This window comes from Medicago truncatula, chromosome 4, assembly GCF_003473485.1.
Source record: "Medicago truncatula cultivar Jemalong A17 chromosome 4, MtrunA17r5.0-ANR, whole genome shotgun sequence".
Lineage (NCBI taxonomy): Eukaryota > Viridiplantae > Streptophyta > Magnoliopsida > Fabales > Fabaceae > Medicago > Medicago truncatula.
In genome coordinates, this window is record NC_053045.1 from 63,334,720 (window position 1) to 63,358,179 (window position 23,460).

The 23,460-nt window shown below is 32.3% G+C and overlaps 1 protein-coding gene and 1 pseudogene across 1 annotated transcript; both read left to right on the forward strand.

The window, feature by feature from the left end:
• The first annotated feature begins 9,736 nt into the window (after positions 1-9,736).
• On the forward strand, positions 9,737-14,478 carry LOC11444181 (calcium-dependent protein kinase 2-like; annotated as a pseudogene).
• Positions 14,479-15,282: 804 nt separating this feature from the next.
• On the forward strand, positions 15,283-20,076 carry LOC11440100 (uncharacterized). The gene is made up of 6 exons (XM_024781846.2): positions 15,283-17,127; positions 17,438-18,275; positions 18,386-18,576; positions 18,733-18,923; positions 19,202-19,262; positions 19,404-20,076. The coding sequence occupies exons 2-4, from the start codon at positions 17,622-17,624 to the stop codon at positions 18,899-18,901; spliced, it is 1,014 nt and encodes a 337-aa protein (XP_024637614.1). The 5' UTR covers positions 15,283-17,127; positions 17,438-17,621; the 3' UTR covers positions 18,902-18,923; positions 19,202-19,262; positions 19,404-20,076.
• The last annotated feature ends 3,384 nt before the right edge of the window (positions 20,077-23,460 follow it).

Genomic DNA, 23,460 nt, shown 5'->3' on the forward strand with positions numbered 1-23,460 from the left:
AAACACTCACGAAATGAATTCTATTACTAATAATGCTTGGTTCTTCATCTTGGAGATACTTATGCACCATTCTGAAATTTTATTCATAATATCATTATCTGATTCTGGATTTGATTCGACATTTTCATTGTTGTACTGATGTGATTTTGGTCTGTAGTGCGAGTAGCATTATAAAGTCTTAGCTCAGCTTGATTTGAGCTTTATTGAAAGACAAATTATTAGACTTGAAGTGTAAAGAAAGTTATCAAAGTGTCTCGCCTTTGAGATGATTAGACTTGAAGTGTAAAGAAAGTTATCACAATAAATATATGAATCCATCTTTCTTACGAATTTTTGTACTTGAGCCACCACAACTTCAACAAATTTGAGTCTTTTTTATGAGATTTTCCTAATCCGACTTCATTAACTCATTTTGAACTTGTATGAGAATCCTCGATTTGTATTTGCATTTGTATTTGCTATGCCTTTCACATATACTTAATCCCTTTCGGGAGAGTTTCACATATATCCAATCCCTTTGGGGAGAATTTTGATTTTTTTTTTTAAAAACTCGGTTTCCGATCCAAAAATCGACTAATCCGAGGGGACCAATCCCACCACCCATTTGCGGGGCCCAAGAGAATTTTGATTATATTTGATCCCTTTCGCTATAATTTCAATTTATTCAATCCCTTTTGGGAGAATTTCAATATATTCAATCCCATTTGAGAGAATTTCATTCAAGTTGATTCCTTTGGATGGTTCCTTCTCATTTTGAAAACAAGATAGTTGTTTCCTGCTTTGCACAAACTGATAAAAACACCGAACAAGATCATAGTAAATGGAGGCGAGATATGTAAGAATTTCAACATTATCAGGGTAGATCGTGGCTTTAAGTCCTTGAGAAACATCTATAATATTAATGTTGAAATTGCTGATGTTGACATATTGAAACTGTTGATGTTAAAAATGGAGGTTAATGGTCATGATATACTTGACAATATGAAGACCATGTCATGAGATTAATACTGGTCATGATATATCTGGCTCTTAATTTGTCAAAAAAAAAAAAAAAAAAATTGGTTCTTAATAAGTAGTTAGAAGGTTCCGTAAAAAAAAGTAGTTAGAAGGTTGATAGTCCGCGTCAGCCTAGCTAAGTTAGTATAGACATTGCATAATAATATATGTAGGAGTTGAAGTTCGAACCCCGAACATCCCTTAAGAGGTGAATTTCTAATCATTGGATTAATATTAATATGAAGTTGTATTTTGATGTTATTGCTTAGAATATGATTTATTTCCATGTTAAGTTACAAGGATGACTATAATTTATGTTATTTACAATTTAAATAGACACACTTTGTGAAAAGAAAAATCATACCAACAATGTATGTTGATGAGGAGGTGGTATTTAATTTGGGAAAGGAGACTTCTTTCCTACCATGGGAAAGTCTTTTTTTTACCATTAGATTGAGTAGTACCACCATTATTATTATAGTCTATCCACACTATAATTTCTTCACATCATCTCTAACCTTAACAATTAAGTTTATTATCGTCACCTATGGAATCTAATCTTCATTCATTCATTCACCAAGAAGACTATAACCCAATTATTCATCTTCATTTATGGGTTCTTCAAACAAATAATTCATCTTCATAAAAGTTCATATCTGAAACTCAGATTTGGAACATCACAACAACAGATTCAGATCTGAAAAATCACCACAACAAGCTTCATTTTATCTTCTGAAATTTGCATCGGCCAATACAACAAACAAGAAGATAAGAGAAACAAAATTGTATAGGATAATTAATTTGATTTTGGTTCTGAAAGAAATAAATTGGGGTCAGACCAAAAAACCAAAATTTGGGGAGTTAGGATTTATTTTGATAAGCATTTTATTGGGTAATTGTTATGTTAAATCATTTGATTGTAGTATCTTATGTTTATAGTGAGATTTTGTTTTAATCATATGAGAAAAGATTGTAAACTAATGGTTATCCTTTGATTTATATGTGTAACTTTATAATCATAACTAGCAAAATTGAGCAAAATAAATTCATTAATTTAGTTGACAAATAAAAGAAGAAGAAGAAAAAAGAACAAGAGAAGAGTCATGGGTGCCGAGAAGAAAAATTCACTGAAATGTGTAAAGATATGGAAGATGAATAGTGGGTGAGAGAGGCATGTGAGAGAAAGTGGTTGGGGAAGATAGTAAGATAAAAATCTAGTGTTGAGAGACTATTGTAATAGTGTGTTCTTTATATGATCCAATGATTAGAAAAGACTTTCCCATGGTGAGAAAAAGTCTCCTTTCCCAAATTAAATGCCACCTGATGGGGATACTACGAATATTTTTGGTATTAAGGATGATGTTGAATGAATATTTAACAAGTTAGAGAAACCTTGCCTATGCTAGCTAGAACCACATTGGAATTATTGAGTACATTAAAGGCTAATGTGAAAACGCACTTTAACTCTGCATCATTGGATACATGGGAAAGTCTAATTTTCCATGTAGACTTAACTCTGTGAAAATTAGACTTACTGATTATCCACATAACCCTATAACTTTTTCCATTTGTTGCAATTTGGAAAGAGATAGACACAAAAAAATAAGTGGTGGGTCCTATCACTAAGTGGATCCCACCATCATTATTTTCTATGTGTCTATCTCTCTCCAAATTGCAACAAATGGAAAAGATTATAAATGGAGAGGATCTTGACCCATCAATTATGGAAACGTTTGAATATACAACTACAAGAAGTTTGTCTTATACCAACGGACACTAGTAGTAACTATCAACAAAACCGTTGGTATAGGTAGCATACATGTACCAAATTTTTTGCCGTTGGTATAGGGTTATGTGGATAATCAGTAAGTCTAATTTTCACCGAAAATACTTTTCCTCTAAAACAGGCCACACTCATTTTTGTTTCTCTCTTTTAATTTTCTCATCTTTTTCTTTCACCTTTTTCAAACCCATGGGTGGACCTTAAATATTAAGAACCATACTAAGGGCTCCCTTGTTCTATCACCTTTTTTCTTTCTCTTCACGTTGCTTTCTCTCCTCTTTCATCTTTCTCTCAACCTTCTGCGTTTAAAATCATCGTTCCTCCGACGTTACCTCTTTTTCATTGTACCAAGATGTAACATCCCGATATTTTTATATATTATATATATGTCAGTTGTAATATTCTTCTTGATTTATAATTTATTCTACAACTTATTATATGTGTAAAGAACTTAAGAAAAAGCCTTATAATCTAAAGCTTATTTATTTTACTTGTACAATACAACCTATGAGCCTTTGATTAATTAAATAGAAACCTTAGTCTAATTTATTTTAAACAATTATTAGTAGTGTATCTATTTAAATTGTCTACTTGTCGTGACTTCAGTAGCTATTAGAGATTGTGGTTACCAAATTATCTATATGCACTAGTAGCAATGCTCTATATGTTTGGACTTGATCTCATTCTATTATCACGTGGGTTATTGTTGTGCTAAATTGTTTCCTATCTTTACTCAATTCATTCAACTAATTTGACCATATGCTTCCCTTTTGTTTGTTGAGTCAAAGACACGTCTCCCTCATTAGTCATGTTCCTAAGTTGTTAGCCTATTAGCATGCCTTCCTAAATATAAGGGATCCACCTCCCACATATCAAATACTCACTATAGTTATGCTGGTACATTAAAATAGACCTAGTTAAACCTAGTTTTCACGTGTATATGTGCATATATTATCCCTTTTTTTGTGCTGATTTTAGGGCAATTAAAAGTCAGCAAAGCCATCGAGTGCTCTTATCATAATTTCAGGAAATGCTCACACATTCTATTTTCATTACTTCAATTACATGTGATGCCATATAATCCCATTAAAAAAAAAATCTTAACTTCCTTGTTCCTTGAAGAAAGAATCACTCCCTGATAATCTCCATCCTCTCAATACTCTCGCTGATCTTTCCCTCCTACACTATTATTCTGTTTACTTCTCTAAACCTTTAAACACATTGTTCCATCAATTCTTGGTTCAAAGATCAATCAATTCTTTTCATCCTCTTCTTGTTATTTTCGTGTAAGTACTTGTAGTCTTGATTTGTTATTTTATTCCCTTCTCAAATTATGGAAATCTAATTCTATGCCATTTTCGCTTTTCCTAAACATATCGTCATAGAATTGCAACTGCACCTTGTCCTTTGTCGGATCCTGTTGATTTTTGGCAGTAGGTTCGTGATGCACGCTTTTCATCTTCAATTGTTTGATCGTCCAATTAAGGTCTAGAGTGATAGAATTCGTGACGCTGCAAATTTGGGACTTGAATCCATGTTAAGAAAGGTAGAACGCTCTTGAGGTAAGGTTTTTTTCCTCATACGTCCATACTAAGTGCTAGACTGTGTTATTAAGTAGAAGTAGCAATTCTTGTCTTTTAAAAAGAAAAATAATTAAAACGTATTTTCATGGTAAAATTAATCCTTTCTAAAAGTGAGTATTATTAATTATGAGTGATTATTCTTAATTATGTTTTATATGAAAGTTGTGTATGATAATGTGGTGTGAATTAGTATATTTTATATTAATGCGCTTTATATGTTTTTGTGATGTTGGAAAAGAAATGTTACATTTTTTTGATGAATTAAAGAAGAGAAAGATGAAAATGTGAGTTTGTGAAATGATTGACTTTTGGTTTGTGTGCTTGATGATGCATTAATACTTAACTGTAATTGCATTAGTGGCGGGTTGTGATTATATTCTGTGTGGTGCCTTGGTGACGGATTTTAGTCTGCATTTTCATGATCATGCATGGCATATGCATCTGTGTGGTGCCTTAGTGGCGGGAATTGCAATTATATTCTGTGTGGTGCCTTAGTGGCGGGAATTGCAATTATATTCTGTGTGGATGCCTTAGTGGCGGGAATTGCAATTATATTTCTGTGTGGTGCCTGTGTGGCGGGTTATATCCGGATCATGTAGTTATAAGAGCATGCATCTTATGCATAATTGCATTGAGTCTGTTGTGTACATGTGATTGATGATTGACTTAAAACTATTTTATGCAAACAAGATGTGTGTGAACCTTACTTTGAAGCATGTGACTTGAATGTAATTTTCTTAATTCTTTTTGATTGATAAGTTTTGATATTATCTATTTTATGACATTGTTTCTGGTGCTTTGAGTATGAACCAATTTGGATAAGGAAATTGACCCTTACACTAACATTTTAGGCACCAAAGAAGAGATGGTCTATGCTTTGAAGTTTTTACTTGAAGTGTGTACGGCGAACAAATTGGGTTTTTTTATCTGAATTGTAATTTTGAAGGAAATTTATGTTGAAAATTTTTGTATAGGTTTTTATTAAGAATTTATTACCGATTGATTAAAAAAAAAATAGTGGTTTTCTAAAATTGAGAATGATTTAAGCATAATACCTTCGACCAAAATCCGGGGCGTTACACAAGGGTTCCATTTTCATTAACCATCGTTACCTTAGTTAACTAGGAACACACATGTTCAAAGAGATGAAAAAACAACACTGTTGCATATCGTAAGACGCGAGTAAACGTAATCCTCACAATAGCAATTATTATCATTTAATCATAACCATTAATTCTAAAACCATGGCAATTGTTTAAATGAAGGGTCAAGATACGATTAGATGAATTTGTAAAAAGATTACACTAATAGTTGATGTTGGTAAAATCTAAAATATATATATATCTTTGTAATGTTTATATATATGATTCTTTTCGAACGTGAATCGAGCATCTCTGCACGCAACTATAGAAACTATTCCTTAAGCCGAATAAGACCGCAATAAATGACAAGACTCTCTCTCATGAGGTTTAACACCACTTAGTTTCTAGAGCTCGATTCAAACACATGATTTCTGATTAAACTCAAAGATGTGTTTTACAAGCTTATCCAAGTGCTCTAGTTATATATGATTGTAAATAGTAAAACTCCCTCTCGGAAAAAGGAATTGTAAATAGTTTTTACTATTACTATTGCTATTTTTTCAAAAGTTCTCTCCTATCAAGTCAATATATGGATTTCTAAAATAAGCTTAAATATAAAACAAATTAAGTACCGAGTTTCATTTACAAAGGTACTATTTGGCCGAGGAGTGTTGAAGAAAATGATTTGACTATGCTTTTTGACAATGTTTTTAAAACCGGACCGGAGATCAAACCGATGATAGCCCCAGTTCATGGTTTAACCGGTTCAACCGTTATTGAACCGTATAATAAATAAATAAAGTAAATTATAAAATTTATAATTAACATTGTAAATTTTAACAAGATCACAAACTAATTTTTTCACTAAGCCCAGCAGTGGACTAGCAAGATGAAGCCCACGCTAAAAATAAGTCCAATCAATACTTGTTATTGTTGATAGAGAAACCTAAACCTAAATTTACCAGCGTCGTTTCTATGTTTTCCTATTCTAGACTTTCTCTCTCCATCATCTCAGTTCACGTTCTGCATCCTTTTTTTTTTTCTTCCTCTACTCATCAGTCCAATCTATCTCTTCTTCATCTCATTTGCTTCACATCCTCTCATTTGTTGATTTGAACATTTTTTTTTTGTTTTAACTGTTGATTTGAACAGATTCGAACAACCTTGAATTGAATATTGAGATTTTTTGTTTGAAAAAAAAAAACTTGAGACCGTTCGGTTTTATCAAACCGTGACCGGTTCGGCGGCTTTTCCCGATTATCACCGGTTCTTTCAGTTTTCTATCGGTTCTTAAGAACAACAGTTTTGCATGGGTGTCCAGACCGGTACTTGGTCCGGTTCACTGTCCAACCAATTGAACCGGCCGGTCCGATTCGGTTTTGAAAACATTGCTTTTTGAGGCCCTTTTGTTGGTACTTTCCACGCTTTTTTTTAGGTTTCCATAGAAGATTTTCATCTCCTCTAAGAGTCATTCTCCTATCCTATACTATTTTAACTACATTTGTCAAAACATGACATCGAGAGACTATTAATTTTACCTCTCTTTTGATGAAATGACTATGAATCAGTACAAGATATAATACAATTTGAAAGATTTGTTTGAATATTCAAATCAGATATTTCAAAATTTTAAACTTCTCATTTGATTTGTGAAACGAATGTTTTAAAACCGGATCTGTCAAATCGTAAAACATCAAGTAATTTTATTTACCTATTGTTTTTCATGGTATTTTAGTCCAGGAGAGGGTATGGGATATTTGATGATTTATTAAAATAGAGGGTATTTGAAAGTTCAAGTCGTTGGGGTATGGGTGTAAATGGGGGTATGAAGACAAATTTTATGAAATCGAAATTGTTCACACAAAACAAGTCCCGCACCCCATAGGCCCAACCTACATGCAGAGTTTACTGACCACCGGTGCTTCCCAGTGCTATTAACACCAACCATAAACAACCATTGACACAATTTATGATATTTGATCTAAATTTATGTTATTCTCTTTTATTTTTCTTCATTAAGTGGACATCTTTTGGGGAAAGACGTGATGAAGTGAAAGTTTTATTAATTCTTAAGTGAAGACCCAATTCAATCCCTCATAATTTTCTCGCAGATTAATTTAATCCCTAACAAAAAAATAAACTTAAACTAGTCTTTGATAAATTTAGTCTGAAACTTATCATTTTAGAAAAACTAATTTGTTTCAATATGAAAATTTCAGGCACTAATTTGAATTTTTTTTTAACCAATGTTCCACAAATCGAGTGCTAACTCGTCGAGTTTACTGAGTTTACGTTTTTACGTACCAAAATCGTATTAACTTGGAGGTAAACTTGATTTATGGTAAAATCAGAATGTTTGACGAGTTTGACTCGAGTTAACTCGATCAAACTCAATAAACTCGTGTAAACTCGACCAAGTTTACGTCTAAAAAAATTTAAGAAAAATTGGGCCATTTTTTTACCCATTTTATCTCAAAGCTTAATTCCTTTTCTTCAATCCCAAAGAAGGAATAGTTTCCTTTATGTAACACGTTGCCTGACTTCCTGAAATGAAACGTTTCTTTTCTTTCTTCTTTGAGTTATCAAACCATGAAAAGATGAGCACATACCAGTTAGGATTACGGTGGTGGAAGGAAAACTATTTCGATTCCGATGCCGGTGATTGTGACACCGGTTAGGGTTGCGGTGGTTGGGTTTGTTGTCAGTTGTGGTTGAAAACCTTTATAATTTAGTCATATTTTATATTATTGGACTATTTACAATTTTATATTAGTTTATATATGTCATGTAAATAATAAATTTTATTTAATTTTAATTTTAATTAATCTAGTTTACCTAGACAAAATGAGTTGAGATAAACTCTAAAATTGTAAAACCTTGGAGACTACTAATATGCAAGAAAATTATGATAGACTGATTTGAGTCTTCTCCCAAATAATTCTTACATCTATTGTAACAATATGAATTGCTTGAGTGAAGATATATACCAATGAAATTATTGAGTTCAGATTAAACTAGGATAAATTAAATTCAAGCATACTTTTTTTTTTTTTTTGAGGAAGCATACCTTCTCTTATATAGTAGATACCTAAATTATTTTTTATTATATTTCAAAGTAAGATTTGAAGTTTGAACCATGTGCCATGAAACTACATCAAAATATTACTACACTTCTTACCCATATTTATAACTTTTTTTCTTTTAAAGGACATATTTTTAACTTTTTTTAAGATATTTATAAATTACTTTTATTTACAAGCTCTAAATCAATTAGCAAAAATATTCCTTAAAAAGAAAAACTAGTGAAAATATCAAAACTGATAGATATATTGGTTACAAGCTCTAGATCAATTTACAAGCTCTTGGAGTTCAAATCCTATCTCATCAGCTTTATGTCTATGTGTGTAAATTTCGAATATAACTATTGTCATTTTATCTATTTAAAGAAAAAACTAGTTTACTTAAGTAAAACATTGAATGCGTTAGATATGTTAAATGAATTGTCTTGTATAATGTTTAGTAGACAAAAAAAAAACTATTTTAGTATTTTAGACAACTTGTATCCAAAACAAAAAGTTATTGTGGTTTAATGAGTGATTTAGGGACAATTTTTTTAGTTTTTATCATGTCTCTTACCTCTAGTTTATGTATTATTTTTACAACAAAACCAATACAATCGAATTTATTCCCATAATTTTGAACAGATCAAACACACCTCGTAAATAATCTTCTTTTAGTCAACTATATATCAATTCAACTAATAAGGAATTTGAGTAAGTGACCACCGATTTAATGGATAGCACTTGGATGTCTTTGTCTTTCGTGTCATTGGTGCTTTGTTCCTATATCTTTCTAAACTATTTATTCTCATTCATCTAATAATTTATCTTAATCATTGATCAAACCTTCTCTCTCATCTAAGATAAATTAAATGCATCCAAAAACACCAAAGACAAAAGCACCCAAGTGTTTTCTGAATTTAATATCTTGTATGTAGAAATAGGTGAAGAAGATATTCTACTTTTTATATATATATATTTTAGAGATATTCTACTTTATATGTAGAACGTATCTCCAATAATGATTACATTTTATTTTAAGGAATCCAATAATGATTACATGGTAAACAAAAAAAAAAATCGGATTCTTTGTGAAAAAACTTCCATAAATGAATTCATTATTTTTCTCTTTTAAAAAATAAATACCAATTATGTGATTTAAAGATTTATATATTATTACACATTAATAATATCAATAAACACAATGATCTGTAATCAACCAAACCAAACAAAGAAAATAATTTAATTTCCATCACCCTCTTTTTTTTTTCAGCTTCTCTGTCTTTTCTTAGCCGCGTTCTAATTTCAATCATCTTTCAATCCAAATCACAATAATGGGTTGTCACGGCAGCAAGGAGAAGAAACATGCCAAAGATGAGTTTACTGCCCGTCAGAGATCATCACCTGCCCGTCCCACTGCACCCCCCTCCCGTCCCGCCGGTGTAGATAGTAATTTTCGTTACATCAATGTTCCACCTCAGGTTCAACAGTCTTCAACACCATCATCAAATCCAAAACCCTCTGCCATCACTACCCAGAAACCAGTGCAGCAGAAGGTTGACACAACCATCTTAGGTAAACCCTATGAAGATATAAAGAAGTTTTACACTTTAGGTAAAGAATTAGGTCGAGGCCAATTTGGGATTACTTATTTTTGTACTGAGAATTCCACCGGTTTAAATTACGCGTGTAAATCTATATTAAAGAGAAAGCTTGTGTCAAAAGCTGATAGAGAAGATATTAAAAGAGAGATTCAGATTCTGCAACATTTATCAGGTCAACCGAATATTGTTGAGTTTAAAGGTGCTTTTGAGGATAGATTCTCTGTGCATCTTGTGATGGAACTTTGTGCTGGTGGTGAGTTGTTTGATAGGATTATTGCTCAAGGTCATTATTCAGAGAGAGCTGCTGCTTCTATTTGTAGGGATGTTGTTAAAGTTGTGCACATTTGTCATTTTATGGGTGTTTTGCATCGCGATTTGAAGCCTGAGAATTTCTTGCTTTCTAGTAAGGATGATGGGGCAGCACTCAAAGCTACTGATTTTGGACTTTCCGTCTTTATTGAAGAAGGTGCTGCAGCTTTTACATTCTTGTTTACTATCCCTGCTAATTTTTAATCTTTGAATTATGTGATATTTGATTGCTCTCAAAACTTTCTAATTTTGCTTATTATATTTTGCTTGTTTGATTGCTATCTGATGGTGAACCTGAACCCTTAGGATGGTGACATTAAGTTTGAGTTATAACTCATTGCCACATTGTTAGGCTTGGCCAAGTTTTCAGAATTCTATCCTTAAGTCTAACTTGATGTTTAACACGAGTGGATATAGGTTTCACAGCTTCAAATGTTACCACACTCTGCGGATAACAAGTTGCTAGTTTTTTTTTTATATCCATACTTGCTTGCAATGATATGGAACAAACAATTCCATACTTATAACTTGTTGTTGTAAAATTAATTTTTGATGTAGATATCTGATTTGTCCATCCAAAAGATATGATATGACTCCTAACAAAGGTTGTATTTTGTTTGGTTTTGAGCAAATAGTAAATCAGATTAGTTGGTTTCTATTTCATTTCCAGTAGGTCAAATTGAAGCTTATTGTATTGTCAAAACAATTCTCATTATAGCGCTATCTTATATTCTGATTGTGTTTGACTATTGTGGTAGTTTCAAAGGAATTACATGTTGCTTCATGGTATGGCCTTTGCTTTCATGGTCGATAATTCACAGTGTTTACTGTAATTTATTTCAGGAAAAGTTTACCGTGATATGGTAGGCAGTGCTTACTATGTTGCTCCTGAGGTACTTCGTCGTAATTATGGAAAGGAAATAGACATTTGGAGTGCAGGGATCATATTGTATATTCTGCTTAGTGGTGTACCACCTTTTTGGGCTGGTAAGATCAACTTGTAATTTTAAATGTGATATATTTATAGTTTTTGCTTGAGTTTCTCTTTGAAAAATTAACACTTTTATGGTGGGGTTAATTTTCTTTGCAGAAACTGAAAAGGGAATATTTAATGCTATATTGGAAGGTGAACTCGACTTTGTTAGTGAACCATGGCCATCAATATCAGACAGTGCTAAAGATCTAGTCAGGAAGATGCTGACACCAGATCCAAAGAAGAGAATCACTTCTACAGAAGTCCTTGGTACTAGACTATTGTTTCTATTATGGCTCAATCATCAAATAACTTCAATCGTAGTAGTTCTTTTAGTAAAATTAAAGCACCATTTTTATTTATTTAATCTATTAATTTTTCCAGTATCAGTTTAGCATGTAAATTGCCCTCCTTTGAGTTTTTATTTCAAATGTTGCAAGATTCTTTATTCTTTATCTGCCTCTGCTATCCCAAGTATTGTAATACATACTATCAGATTGTCATTCACTCAATAAGTCCTCATCATTGATTTGCATTTTCACTTTGTTGTCTAACTTAATATCACACATGGCCTGACTATGATTAATGATTTGTTTGGCAAGAACACCCGTGGATGAGAGAAGGTGGAGAGGCCTCTGATAAACCGATTGATAGTGCAGTTCTATCTAGAATGAAACAATTCAGGGCAATGAATAAGTTCAAGAAACTTGCATTGAAGGTATGACAACAAACTTGAGTCAGAAGCAACTATGTTCTGTGTCCTCTTTTGACGGTCCTTGCTAATGTTGAAGATTGCACATTTCTCTTTTGGTTGTTGCGCATTTGTTTACTCATTCTAGAATATGTCTGTAGAAATGGTATTATGAAATTGCTTTTGTTTGTTTTGTCTTGTATATGCCTCATCTGCTTTCCACTCAAGTCACCATCTCACTAGGTGGGTTTAGCTACATGGATCAAATGCCACTATTAAGCTGTATAAATGCCAATAAATTCATTTGTGTTGGTTTCTTGTAAAGTTTTTTTTGGTAAAATCATGCACTGAAGGTTAACACATTCAGACTAGTCTACTGTGTCGACATAAAACAGAAAAACTGGCATATTGAACCCTAAACTTTATGGAAACTGCTGTTATTTTGGAAGCTTAGATGGTCGTAAAGTGTTTTGCTTTTCATCATATGCACGAGTACCCTGAACATTCTATTGAGTTTCATATTCTGGCATATCTTTTCTGGATATTTTTCTTCATTAACTTGGTGGAAATTTCTCTAGGTTATGGCTGAAAATTTATCAGAAGAAGAGATTAAAGGTCTCAAGGCAATGTTTGCAAACATGGACACTGATAGCAGTGGCACGATCACCTATGAAGAACTGAAGACAGGCTTGGCTCGAATTGGATCAAGACTGTCTGAGGCTGAAGTGAAACAACTTATGGAAGCTGTAAGTAGTTACAAATCTATACCAAAGCATATCTAGTTGAATGCATGACTCAAATCCTAAACTTAACACAAACTATGTTCCTGTGTATAACGTTTCTCAGGCTGATGTTGATGGAAATGGGTCGATTGACTATCTTGAATTCATATCGGCTACAATGCATAGGCACAGACTTGAGCGGGATGAACATCTTTACAAAGCATTCCAGTATTTTGATAAGGACAATAGTGGGTGAGTATTGCAAGATCTATCTTGTTACCCATATTTCAAAAAAAAAAAAAAAATTCAAACCATTTTGTGTTTGAACAACTACATAATGACTTTTTCTTTAGAATCATACATCTTTTTAGATTTTCGCTGTTTGTTCACCTGCCATTATTGTAGTTGAGTTTGTCAATGAAGGTTGATGATAAACTCTATCAGAATTTCATTTTCATGTTATTTTTAATCTCCAAGTCACTGTTGGACATTACCATCACATTTGCACAAACTTGACAGGACATTTTGGCTCGATGGCCTTATCTATGGCATGCACATTGATACTGGCACACTCTGGCCTTGTTTATTTTTTCCTTACCCCTTCACTATGGGGAGTATATGATATCAATAACATTTCTGTACTAAATTGGATTAGTTTGCTTTATATATCCACCTTATTAAAAACTTCACTTTATGAATTCCTAACCTCGGGCACTTGGGAATATTTAAAGAGTGAATTACTCAATAAATTCTGGAAAGTTAAATAGCAGCTTAACTTGTTAAAATTATAAGATTTATGGCTGAGATTGAGCCTAAAGAGTGAATTACTCAATAAATTCTGGAAAGTTAAATAGCAGCTTAACTTGTTAAAATTATAAGATTTATGGCTGAGATTGAGCATTTGTTTCTGTAAATTCATGCACAGGCATATTACTAGAGAAGAATTGGAGACTGCCATGACAAAGCATGGAATGGGTGATGAAGCAACAATAAAGGAAATCATTTCTGAGGTGGATACAGATAATGTAAGTTACTCCTAAATTAATCAAGAAAACTCCATTACAGATTATCAACGTTATCGCTAATGATTCTTAAACAAACAGGATGGGAGAATAAATTATGAGGAATTCTGTGCAATGATGAGAAGTGGAATGCCACACCAGGGACCATTATTTTAAATCCACTGAATGGAGTTGATTTCACATGTTCATGTGATTCATTGTGAACGCCAATTGATCGAGAGACTTATCATTGTTGGCAAGTACTGTTATCTCCCAGAATACGCAAGACACTTCTTCATGGATTGGTGAATACTTTGAAGTTCTTTGCAATCCAATTTTCGTAGCAAGGTTGTTTTCGTGTGTGTGGTACTAAAAATAGATTGATTGAAGTATTGTTATGCATTTCTTTATAGATTTAACTTCAGGCTGTCACATTTTCCAAGTGTCTTGAGCCTGAATTTTTATGTTAAAATGCTGTCGTAGAGTTATGCTCTTATTTATGGTAGAGGAAAGAATAATCACGGGCGGAATTCGATTTCCTTAACCTGTATGAGGAAGTAAAAACTCAAATATATAGTCCACATAATGTATTGATAATCTATTGTGCTTGTGCTAGAATAGTAGTTTTCCCTTTTCTTTTCCTCCTCTTCCTATTAACAAGAGCCTTTCTTTGTACGTTTCACCTTATTTGGAAACAAGACGTATGGCTGAGATTATATATGATTCTACATCATCAGGAAATTCCATGCATGACATCAAAATCTTGCTCAAATAATTATTGCTTCTTTTGCACATCATAGAGGGGACCTAATCAAAGGATATTAATCCTTTTTATATTTTCATAATTTATTTACATGTTAAGACTTACATGTTATCACTTTGTAGATATTCAAAGTAATTAAACTGGTTATACTTTCTAAGAATTAATAAGGGAGCTCCAGTTGTTGTAAAAAGTGAAATGCCTGATGCTAATGAGGTTAGTTTAATGTTGATAAGATGGTATCCAAGGTTTGAGCTTTGTATTCCCCTGACAATGATTATAGGGTTAAATATGTTTTTGGTCCTTATAAATATGTCAACTTTTCGTTTTAGTCCCTCTAAAATTTTCCTTCAACATTTAGTCCCTATAAAATTTTCAATCACTATTTTGGTCCCTATTTTTAATTTAATTTTTGTATTTTTTAATGAAATTATGCAGAAATGTGTAAAATATTGTAAAAAAATTTCCTTTAAAAAATTAGAATTTTTAAACAAAACACAAATTAAATATGAATTTTTAACCGCAAAAAATATAAAAATTCATATTAAATTCATGTTTTGTTAAAAAATTCTGAATTTTTTTTGGAGTGATTCTTATAATATTTGAATTTTTCTAGAAAATTTTATTAAATAATATGAATTCTACATATGAGTTTACTTTAAAAGAGGGACCAAAAGTGAAGATTGAAAATTTTATAGGGACTAAAAATCGAAGGAAAATTTTAGAGAGACTAAAACGAAAAGTTGATATATTTATAGGGACCAAAAACATATTTAAATCATGATTATATTAAGAGAATTTAAGTTCTTGATCCATGTGAGATTGTTTCTTTTATACTGTGTATTATGCAGCCCAATGCATATATTATATATATGCACGTGTGCACACCCTTCTCTTTTTTATAGATAATATCTGTATACTCTTTCATCAAGACAAAATGCTTATTAAATTTTTGGCTTATTCGATCATCCGGTTCCTTAACTTAATTGATTGTCTTAATTTGGTCCCCTAACTATAATTTGTATTAATTTGGTCCCCCTATATTTTGCTCCGTTACTAGTTTTAGTCCTTTCTGTTAACGTTTTTTTTGAGAGAAACTAGCAAAAAAGACTAAAACAAGTAACAAAGCAAAGCATAGGGGACCAAATTGGTACAAATTATAGTTAGGAGATCAAATTGAGACAATCAATTAAGTTAAGGGACCGGGTGATTGAATAAGCCTAATTTTTTTTTTTTTATAGCAGATATCAGAGCTCTTCCATTCCACCAAATATGTTTCTCTCAAGAATACTAAAATAACTTTTCTTAGGTAATAATATTCTGTTTCTGTTGCTTTTTGGCAATTCAATTGAAGTAGTGTTTGAACACAGTCTAAACTTTAAATACTAATCAAACCTTAATTATGCGATTTGATTATTCAGCAACCAATATGTTTGTTTTCTTTCAACTGGGGATGACCTGCATTGACTTGGTGCCCTGTTGATTTTACTAACATGAACAGAAAGTATAAGAAACTTTTGCAAGGATTGGCCATCTTTTTTTGTAATTAACGAAAACAACAGAAGTGCCTGTTTAAACTTGAAAACGTAACCTTTGCTTTTCTAAGTTTCATATATTATTTGTTCCGGACTAGACCAAGGCCTACCCAAACTGGACATCTGCAACACAAGCTCGGATCCGAACTGACGCGCCTTTCAATTGAAATGGTAGGTAATTAAGGGGACAACATACAGTTAAATATAGAATAGTATATGTGAGTTGTGCCTCGGATGCTCCTATGATATTGCTGTTAATTAAGGTAACAACCTCACTCAGGCTTTCATAACAAGACAATGCAACTGTTAATAAAACATGTTGGTGAGTTGTCATTGACAGCAAGCATGGAAAAACTTCATTAATCTCATGGTTGTAATAAAATTTCATACACATGAAAATGCAACCTCTTGAAAATTTCACTTATCTAAATTCTCAAGTTAATGGAAAAAGTATATGGCCCGGAATACAATGAATATGAGAGAGAAGCGCACGTGCATATGTTAATGCATGTTTTCTTTCTATTTTTCATTCACAAAAACTGAAACAATGATATTAATCAAAATCCAAAACCAAGACTTTTCTTTGCCTTTCATTGAGATCACTCTCATTTGCCTCTCTGCATTAAGATTTTTCTTTACTCAAGCCAAAAAAATGAACAGTTAAGTGTTAGGAATATATAAATGTTTTGGTAAAATACCTTAACCTTATTCTTTTGCTACCATTATATTAGTTCTTAAGCAATTTAAGTATTTGAAGTTGTTAACATTGTGTAGAGTTAAAGGGTATCTTCCATTTGACTTAATTTCCAGTCCAAAACCAGAGATTTTCAGATAAAATTAATTGCTTAGTCCTCAATGGTAGAACATCAATCCTGTGCTACCTTGGTCAATGCCTCTACATTTTGTGATATAGAACAAGAAGTGAATGGAGATAATGTCAACGATGTTTCTCAGATTTCAGCCGAGTTGGAAAGGGAAAGGAAGAAGAATGCGGAGCTCATGGAAAAAATATCTATGCTCGAAGCTCAGGTAAGGGAAAGAAACACCGAAACTCAAGTAACATTATCTTTTTTATTTGTACTTTGCTTAAATAAGTGTTGACTTGTTTATATTCAATAAAAGCTGACATCTAGAGTGAAAGAATGACACAGTTTTATGCAGAAAGTGAACCTTTGAGATTCATGTAATCGTAGTAATCACATATATCTAATGACCAAGATTGAAGGACACTCATCAACTATATTATCATTATTCCTATTTAATTTATGTTCCCTGATTGTTGTAGTTTTCATCTGTTTTTTTCTCTCATTAAAAGTAAAAAACTTAACCGTCATATCAGGAAAATAATCAGCATGCTGTTGCAAGAAGCTTCAAGAATTTCAAAAGGAAAAAGAATGAAATGGTGGATGATGAAATAGAGAATATGAATATTTTCAAAAGTGAGTACAAGCCTGACAATACTGAAGCCATTGTTCCTAAAGAGATTAATTCAGAAAAGCCATTGATAAATTGGATGAGAATGGATGAAAGCCAAAATTTGCATTTTGAAAAACTTAACGACTGTGACTCTGTTGCAGATTTCAATGAAACAAAAAGTGGTGACAGCATGCAATGGTAATTATTTTGATGAATTGGATAACAATCAGATACAAGAGGAAATTAATGACATAGTTGAAACTGTTAGCTCGCAAAAAGGTTACCTTGCTGATCATATTGATGATGAATTAGATGTAACATGTACGGAAACTTTTTCTGTTCATGTGAATAAACCAAATCCAACAGGTAACATGAGACAAGAAGTACAAGAATATCAAAAGACAAGTGACATGTTACTTGCTCCACATTCAAAGAAGGTTGAAGTCAAAACGCAACAAGGGAATAAAAGTAAAGAGGCTGAAGCATATGCAGCAGCACTCGAGGTTCCTTCTTTAGGATCTGTACGCGTATCGGAGAATAGAAAGTCACAGAAGGCGGCTTTCTGTCCAAAAGAAGTTAAAAGGATAATTGAATCTGAAGCCCTGAAACAAAAAAACGCTCAGTCTCACACTATAAGGAAAATTATAGTTTTTGCATCACTTGGCATAAGACATGGGTGTGAAGATATGTATGAATTGAAATTCAACCATTTTAGAATTTTGAAGAAAGGAGAACCATATGTGTCTCCAAAGAATCCCGGTGTAAGAAAATAGTTCAGATAACTTGTTTTTAGGCTTGACATGCAAATTTTAGGCTCAAATAGTTCTATTCAACTATAAATGCAATGATTATTTTTTGTTTATCTATGTAGGAGCATGTTTTATACATGAACCCTGGCGTTCGGAGGAAAATATTTTATCCAAACCAACAAAACCCGCAACTATGTCCTGTCCAGATACTTGAAGAGGAAAGAGTGATGCGTCCATATGATGCTAATTGTCCATCATGCTTATTCTTGTGCATTAAATATGGTGGAAGGACAAGAAATCTTCCTCAAAATGAGTAAGTTTTTGAATGATATAATGAGTACAAATTTCTAACTTCATTCCTTCAATATAATCGGTATTGAGTATTGAATCTTATTAATATTGCAATTGAAAAATACTTTTATGAGTAGTCTAATACTGATTGATTTATGGATTTTGAGTAATAATACAGATATGTGAGGCAGGTGATGGGAAGAAACAAATTGAAGTCTTTTGGTCCACTTATGTGTCAAATGGCGATGTTGGTTCATGTTCGCAGTGGAAGTTTTTTCTTCAAGGCGTTGGGCATTACACTTTTGTTTATGGCAGGATTCAAAGAGAAACCAAATACCAGAATTTAGATTTGCTTCAGAAATATTACAGGTTTATCAAATCATACACATTGTAAACTATTATGGTAGCATAAACGAAACAGCAAGATATAGTTGTCCTGTTATGTAACTGGCATGAATCTTCGAAGAGCATTCTTCTGATTTTTCATTGTCAACTTGTCATCATAGGAAACATGTGAAAAAGACTGAAAACTTTTATTGTAGATCAGAATATTGTCATAAAGTATAAACAGATATGTCGCCATCATACAAAACTGTATTTCAATTTATAGAAACTACTCTAAAAGGCAACCTTTTTTCATCCGGCAGGACAGATGAAGATGCTGAAGGGGAGGATTTATTCATTCAACATCCAATTGCATGTAACAATGTAAGATCACAAATCCCATATTAGCATTTATGCTCGAAGTGTTTAATTAAGTTGTTTATCCAAAAACGGCCTAAATAGCACTTCTTTTTGTGTCACACCAGCCATATTTTATTAAGCTTCTACTTGATCCTTTTTAAGCAGGGCATTCATGAACTCCAGAGTTCAACTAATAAAACCCTTCCTGCTAAATCCAGAGGGAGAAAAAACGCACCTCAACAGCCAACACCAATGAGTTCTGCATCAACTACTCAATTTGGTTTAACTGGCTATTCTTCTGCTCCGACATATACAATGACACCATCATTTTATTCTATTCAATCTAAAATTTCCCAAAATACTTATTCCCATATGCCAAATCCAACTCATACCCTTTATAGTACTAATGTATCTGGTAATCACAGTTCATATCAAATGCTGCCACCGCAGCCAGCAGCAGCAAGTACTTTTCTACCAGTGATGTATTGGCCACCACCTCCACCAACTGCATATTTCCCTAGATACTATCCTTCTGCATTTGGATACCAATCCTTTCCTTCTACTGAAAGTTACATGTCATTCCAAACACGGCCTTATTATTACAACTGATAGTAATTCAGGTGGCTGTACTGAGCTGCATAAGCAGGGAAGGGACCATAGGTCCACAAATAAATTTGCTTAAATAGGAGGAACAATGTACAACAATAGATGGTTTATGATTTGCAGTAGTGTCTATGTAACAGAAAATTTTGAACTAAAGACAATTCCAACATTGATGCTTGTTTCTTTCATTGCTATCATCAGGTAGGAAATATGAAAGACCAACCTCTATTGATAATTGATTTTTTTTTTTTTGTCATTTTGTAAAACATGATAAATCACCCTATTTTGGTGCTGCTATTTTGATACCCTTATATCTGATTTCGCAATTCTGGTCCCCTATTTTTAGGTGAAATGCAATGATCATATAGTTTTTTATTTTGAGGTGTCTAACATGAAATGCAATGCAATGATCATATACTTATAATCAAGGTTAATCCAAAGAAAAGGCAATGATCATATAGTTTTATTTATTTATTTTGGGTGTCTAACATGGATATGGTCTCCATGTAGATCCGTACTTATAATCTTTGAATATATTCAATATTACGTTTTTTGTTTTGTTTCTGAAAAGGCAAATTTTATTAGAAACACTAACCTAAGGACAAGATGTATTTGGATTAGACTAAAATATAATACAAAGAAGGCATACCATAACAGATGATGATTTACCCTTCCTGGTATATAACAATGCATTAGGTATATAAATAGGAAAATACCTTAACCTTATTCTTTTGCTACCGATATATTAGTTTTTAAGCAATCCAAGTATTGCATTCTTTTTGTTGACATTTGTAGTTCTGCCTTGAAAGTGCATTTGTGTCTGCTCTAGAAAAGTTTGGCATTGGAAGAATTTTAATAACATTTTGAATGGAAATAATACCAATGCTGTTGCTGAGATTTCATTGGAGTTGGAAAGGGAAAGGCTGAAAAATGCGGAGCTCATGGAAAAAATATCAATGCACGAAGCTCAGATAAGGGAAAGAAACACCGAAACTCGTAACATTATCTTTTTAAAGAACTCAAGGCTGAAGAAAATCAAGAAATACAAGAAAATCAAAAGACAAGTTACATGTTACTTGCTCCACAATCCAACAAGGTTGAAGTCAAAATGTGACAAGGGAATGAAATTAAACAGGCTTCAGCATTTAGGATCTGTACGCGTATAACAGAATAGAAAGCCACAGATGGCAACTTTCTGTCCAAAAGAAGTTAAAAAGATAATTGAATCTGAATCCCTTGACGAAAAAAAGTTTCTCAGTCTCACACTAAAAGGAAAATTATAGTTTTTGCATCACTTGGCGTAAGACATGATTTTGAAGATATGCATGAATTGGATTTTAACCATCATAGCAAAAGACAACATATAACAAATGGCATCAGAAAAATTCCTGAATCACCTAAAGGGATACAAAATGCACCCTCATAAAATTCACCTATTATTATTAATTAGGTTCAAAAAGCATAAAATTCACCTATATATTACTATTAATTAGTTTCAAAAAACATAAAACAAAGAAAGATAAATAGAGATAGATATACAATCTTCAACAGAAAAGTTCTATAATCCATTCCGAAATTGAATCATAAATTAGAAATAAACAATTCTACAAAACTTAAATTGAAGAAACATCATTGTTTAAACCCAGCCTCAGATTATTGTCCCTAATCCATTCCGAAATTGAATGATAAATTAAAAATAAACATAAATACAAAACTTAAATTGAAGAAACATCACTGTCTAACCCCAGCCTCCTCGGATTATTGTCGCAATATAACCCCGATCCACATTGAGGGTATTCAAGGAAAAAAAATTGAAGTTTGAGTAACAGCCGAAAAAAGTAGACAGTTACGGTATAATCCCATGAAGAAAAATATGACAATAGTAAAAATTACATACATCCGAATCATCAGTTTCGCCATCAACTTTGGCAGCATAGTCAAGAACATTATAGTTAAGAACCTCAACATCCCCACTAGCTCCTTGGTTAATAACCTCAATTCCAACACATAAGCTTAGGCTAAAAGAAGCGAAAACAAAGATAACATATAAACCCTTCATATTGTGTGATATTGGTTTGTAATGTATACTTGTAAAGTAAAAAGTTGAGAAAAAAGTACAATATATAGACTTTTTTGGAGTGTCAAATGCTGCTGAAAAATATAATTAGAAATACAATCTTTTTTGTGAATGCAAATAAAAATATATTTATTACTGAAATTGAATATTTTTTATTACAATGAAAGTGAGAGAAAAAAAAGCACGTACAGATGCTAATGCGTGTTTTCTATTTAGGATCAATTATTGTGACAATAAATCATTAGCATGCAATTGCAATTCAATATGCAGGAGCATGCAGTAATGCTCCTTTGATTCCAAATTAACGAGAGATATGTCCATTCATTTCTTCTTTCATATTAATATTAATATGCAAGACACTTCATGGATTAGTGATTTTACTTTGATGTTCTTTGCAATCCCAATTTTCACAGCAAGGTTGTTTTTGTGCGTGTGGTACTAAAAATAGATTGATTGAGGAATTGTTATGCATTTCTTTGTGCATTTATTTTCCTAGTGTTTTGTACCAAAAGAGTCAAGTGCTACCATAATATGATGTTCTTATCCAATATGGTGCTGGCATAAATATTACTAACGCACAGTAGCTCTTACACTAAAGATAAATAAGTCGAAAATTGTAAATTCAACCAGTGACGGATCGAAATAAGGAAAACTAGCAGCATAGCAGAAACAATCACAATAACATGGTTCTAATACAATGTTCTTATCCAATGCCAGCAGCAGCAAGTACTTTTCTACAAACTGCATTTTTCCCTGGATAATATCCTTCTACATTTGGATACCAATCCTTTCCTTCTTCTGCAAGTTATATGTGATTCCAAATATGTATGGCCTTATTATTACAATCACCCTACAAAAATCTAATGTATTTGGTGGTCATGTTGAAACAATCATTTTTAGATTCTAAAAGAAAATAAATCATAAAATGGATGTCTGGCTTAATTTTTATGTGGACAAAATATATAGACGAGAGTATAAAACAAGTTTTTTTTTAAGGAGTAAAAAAAAGTTTTTATGTGGACAAAATAGACTAGAGTAAAAAAAGTTTTAATCACCCGTCCCTTTCTGTTGTAAGTTTCTCCTACCAAGTTATGTGAATTTCGATTAGTCTTCCAAAACCTTGATACACTCTCTTTTGCTTCTATGAACACGTTTCTGCAACATATTTTATATATTCAAGCTTGCTTCTCATACTCTTTTTTATGTGATTAGAAAAAAATGGGAAGATTTTTGTGATAGTGATGGAAATATTCAACTGTAAATCGAAGAAAATAAAGTGGCAAATGTAAAAACTAGGAAGAGAAATTTCAACTAAAAAAAGTCAGCAGAGGTAGGTTGGTTTACTTATAATTTTTGGAAGGCCCTTGAAAAATACTACTCATTTAATTAAAAAAAAAATTGGTCAAGATTTAATTAAATTATTTATGTTGATCAAACTATTTATAATTTACTAGTTATTCATTTACTAATTTTCTCTTTGTCTACATATTAATTGTTTATTGCTTATGTTGAGCGCTTTAAAAAAATATTTATAGCATTTTA

Excerpts from the sequence above, each read along its gene's own strand:
- LOC11440100 (XM_024781846.2), top strand. The coding sequence starts at position 17,622 with ATGAAAGCCAAAATTTGCATTTTGAAAAACTTAACGACTGTGACTCTG. Across the intron at positions 18,276-18,385 it reads TGTCTCCAAAGAATCCCGGT|GAGCATGTTTTATACATGAA; the intron begins GTAAGAAAATAG and ends TTATCTATGTAG. Across the intron at positions 18,577-18,732 it reads AGAAATCTTCCTCAAAATGA|ATATGTGAGGCAGGTGATGG; the intron begins GTAAGTTTTTGA and ends GTAATAATACAG.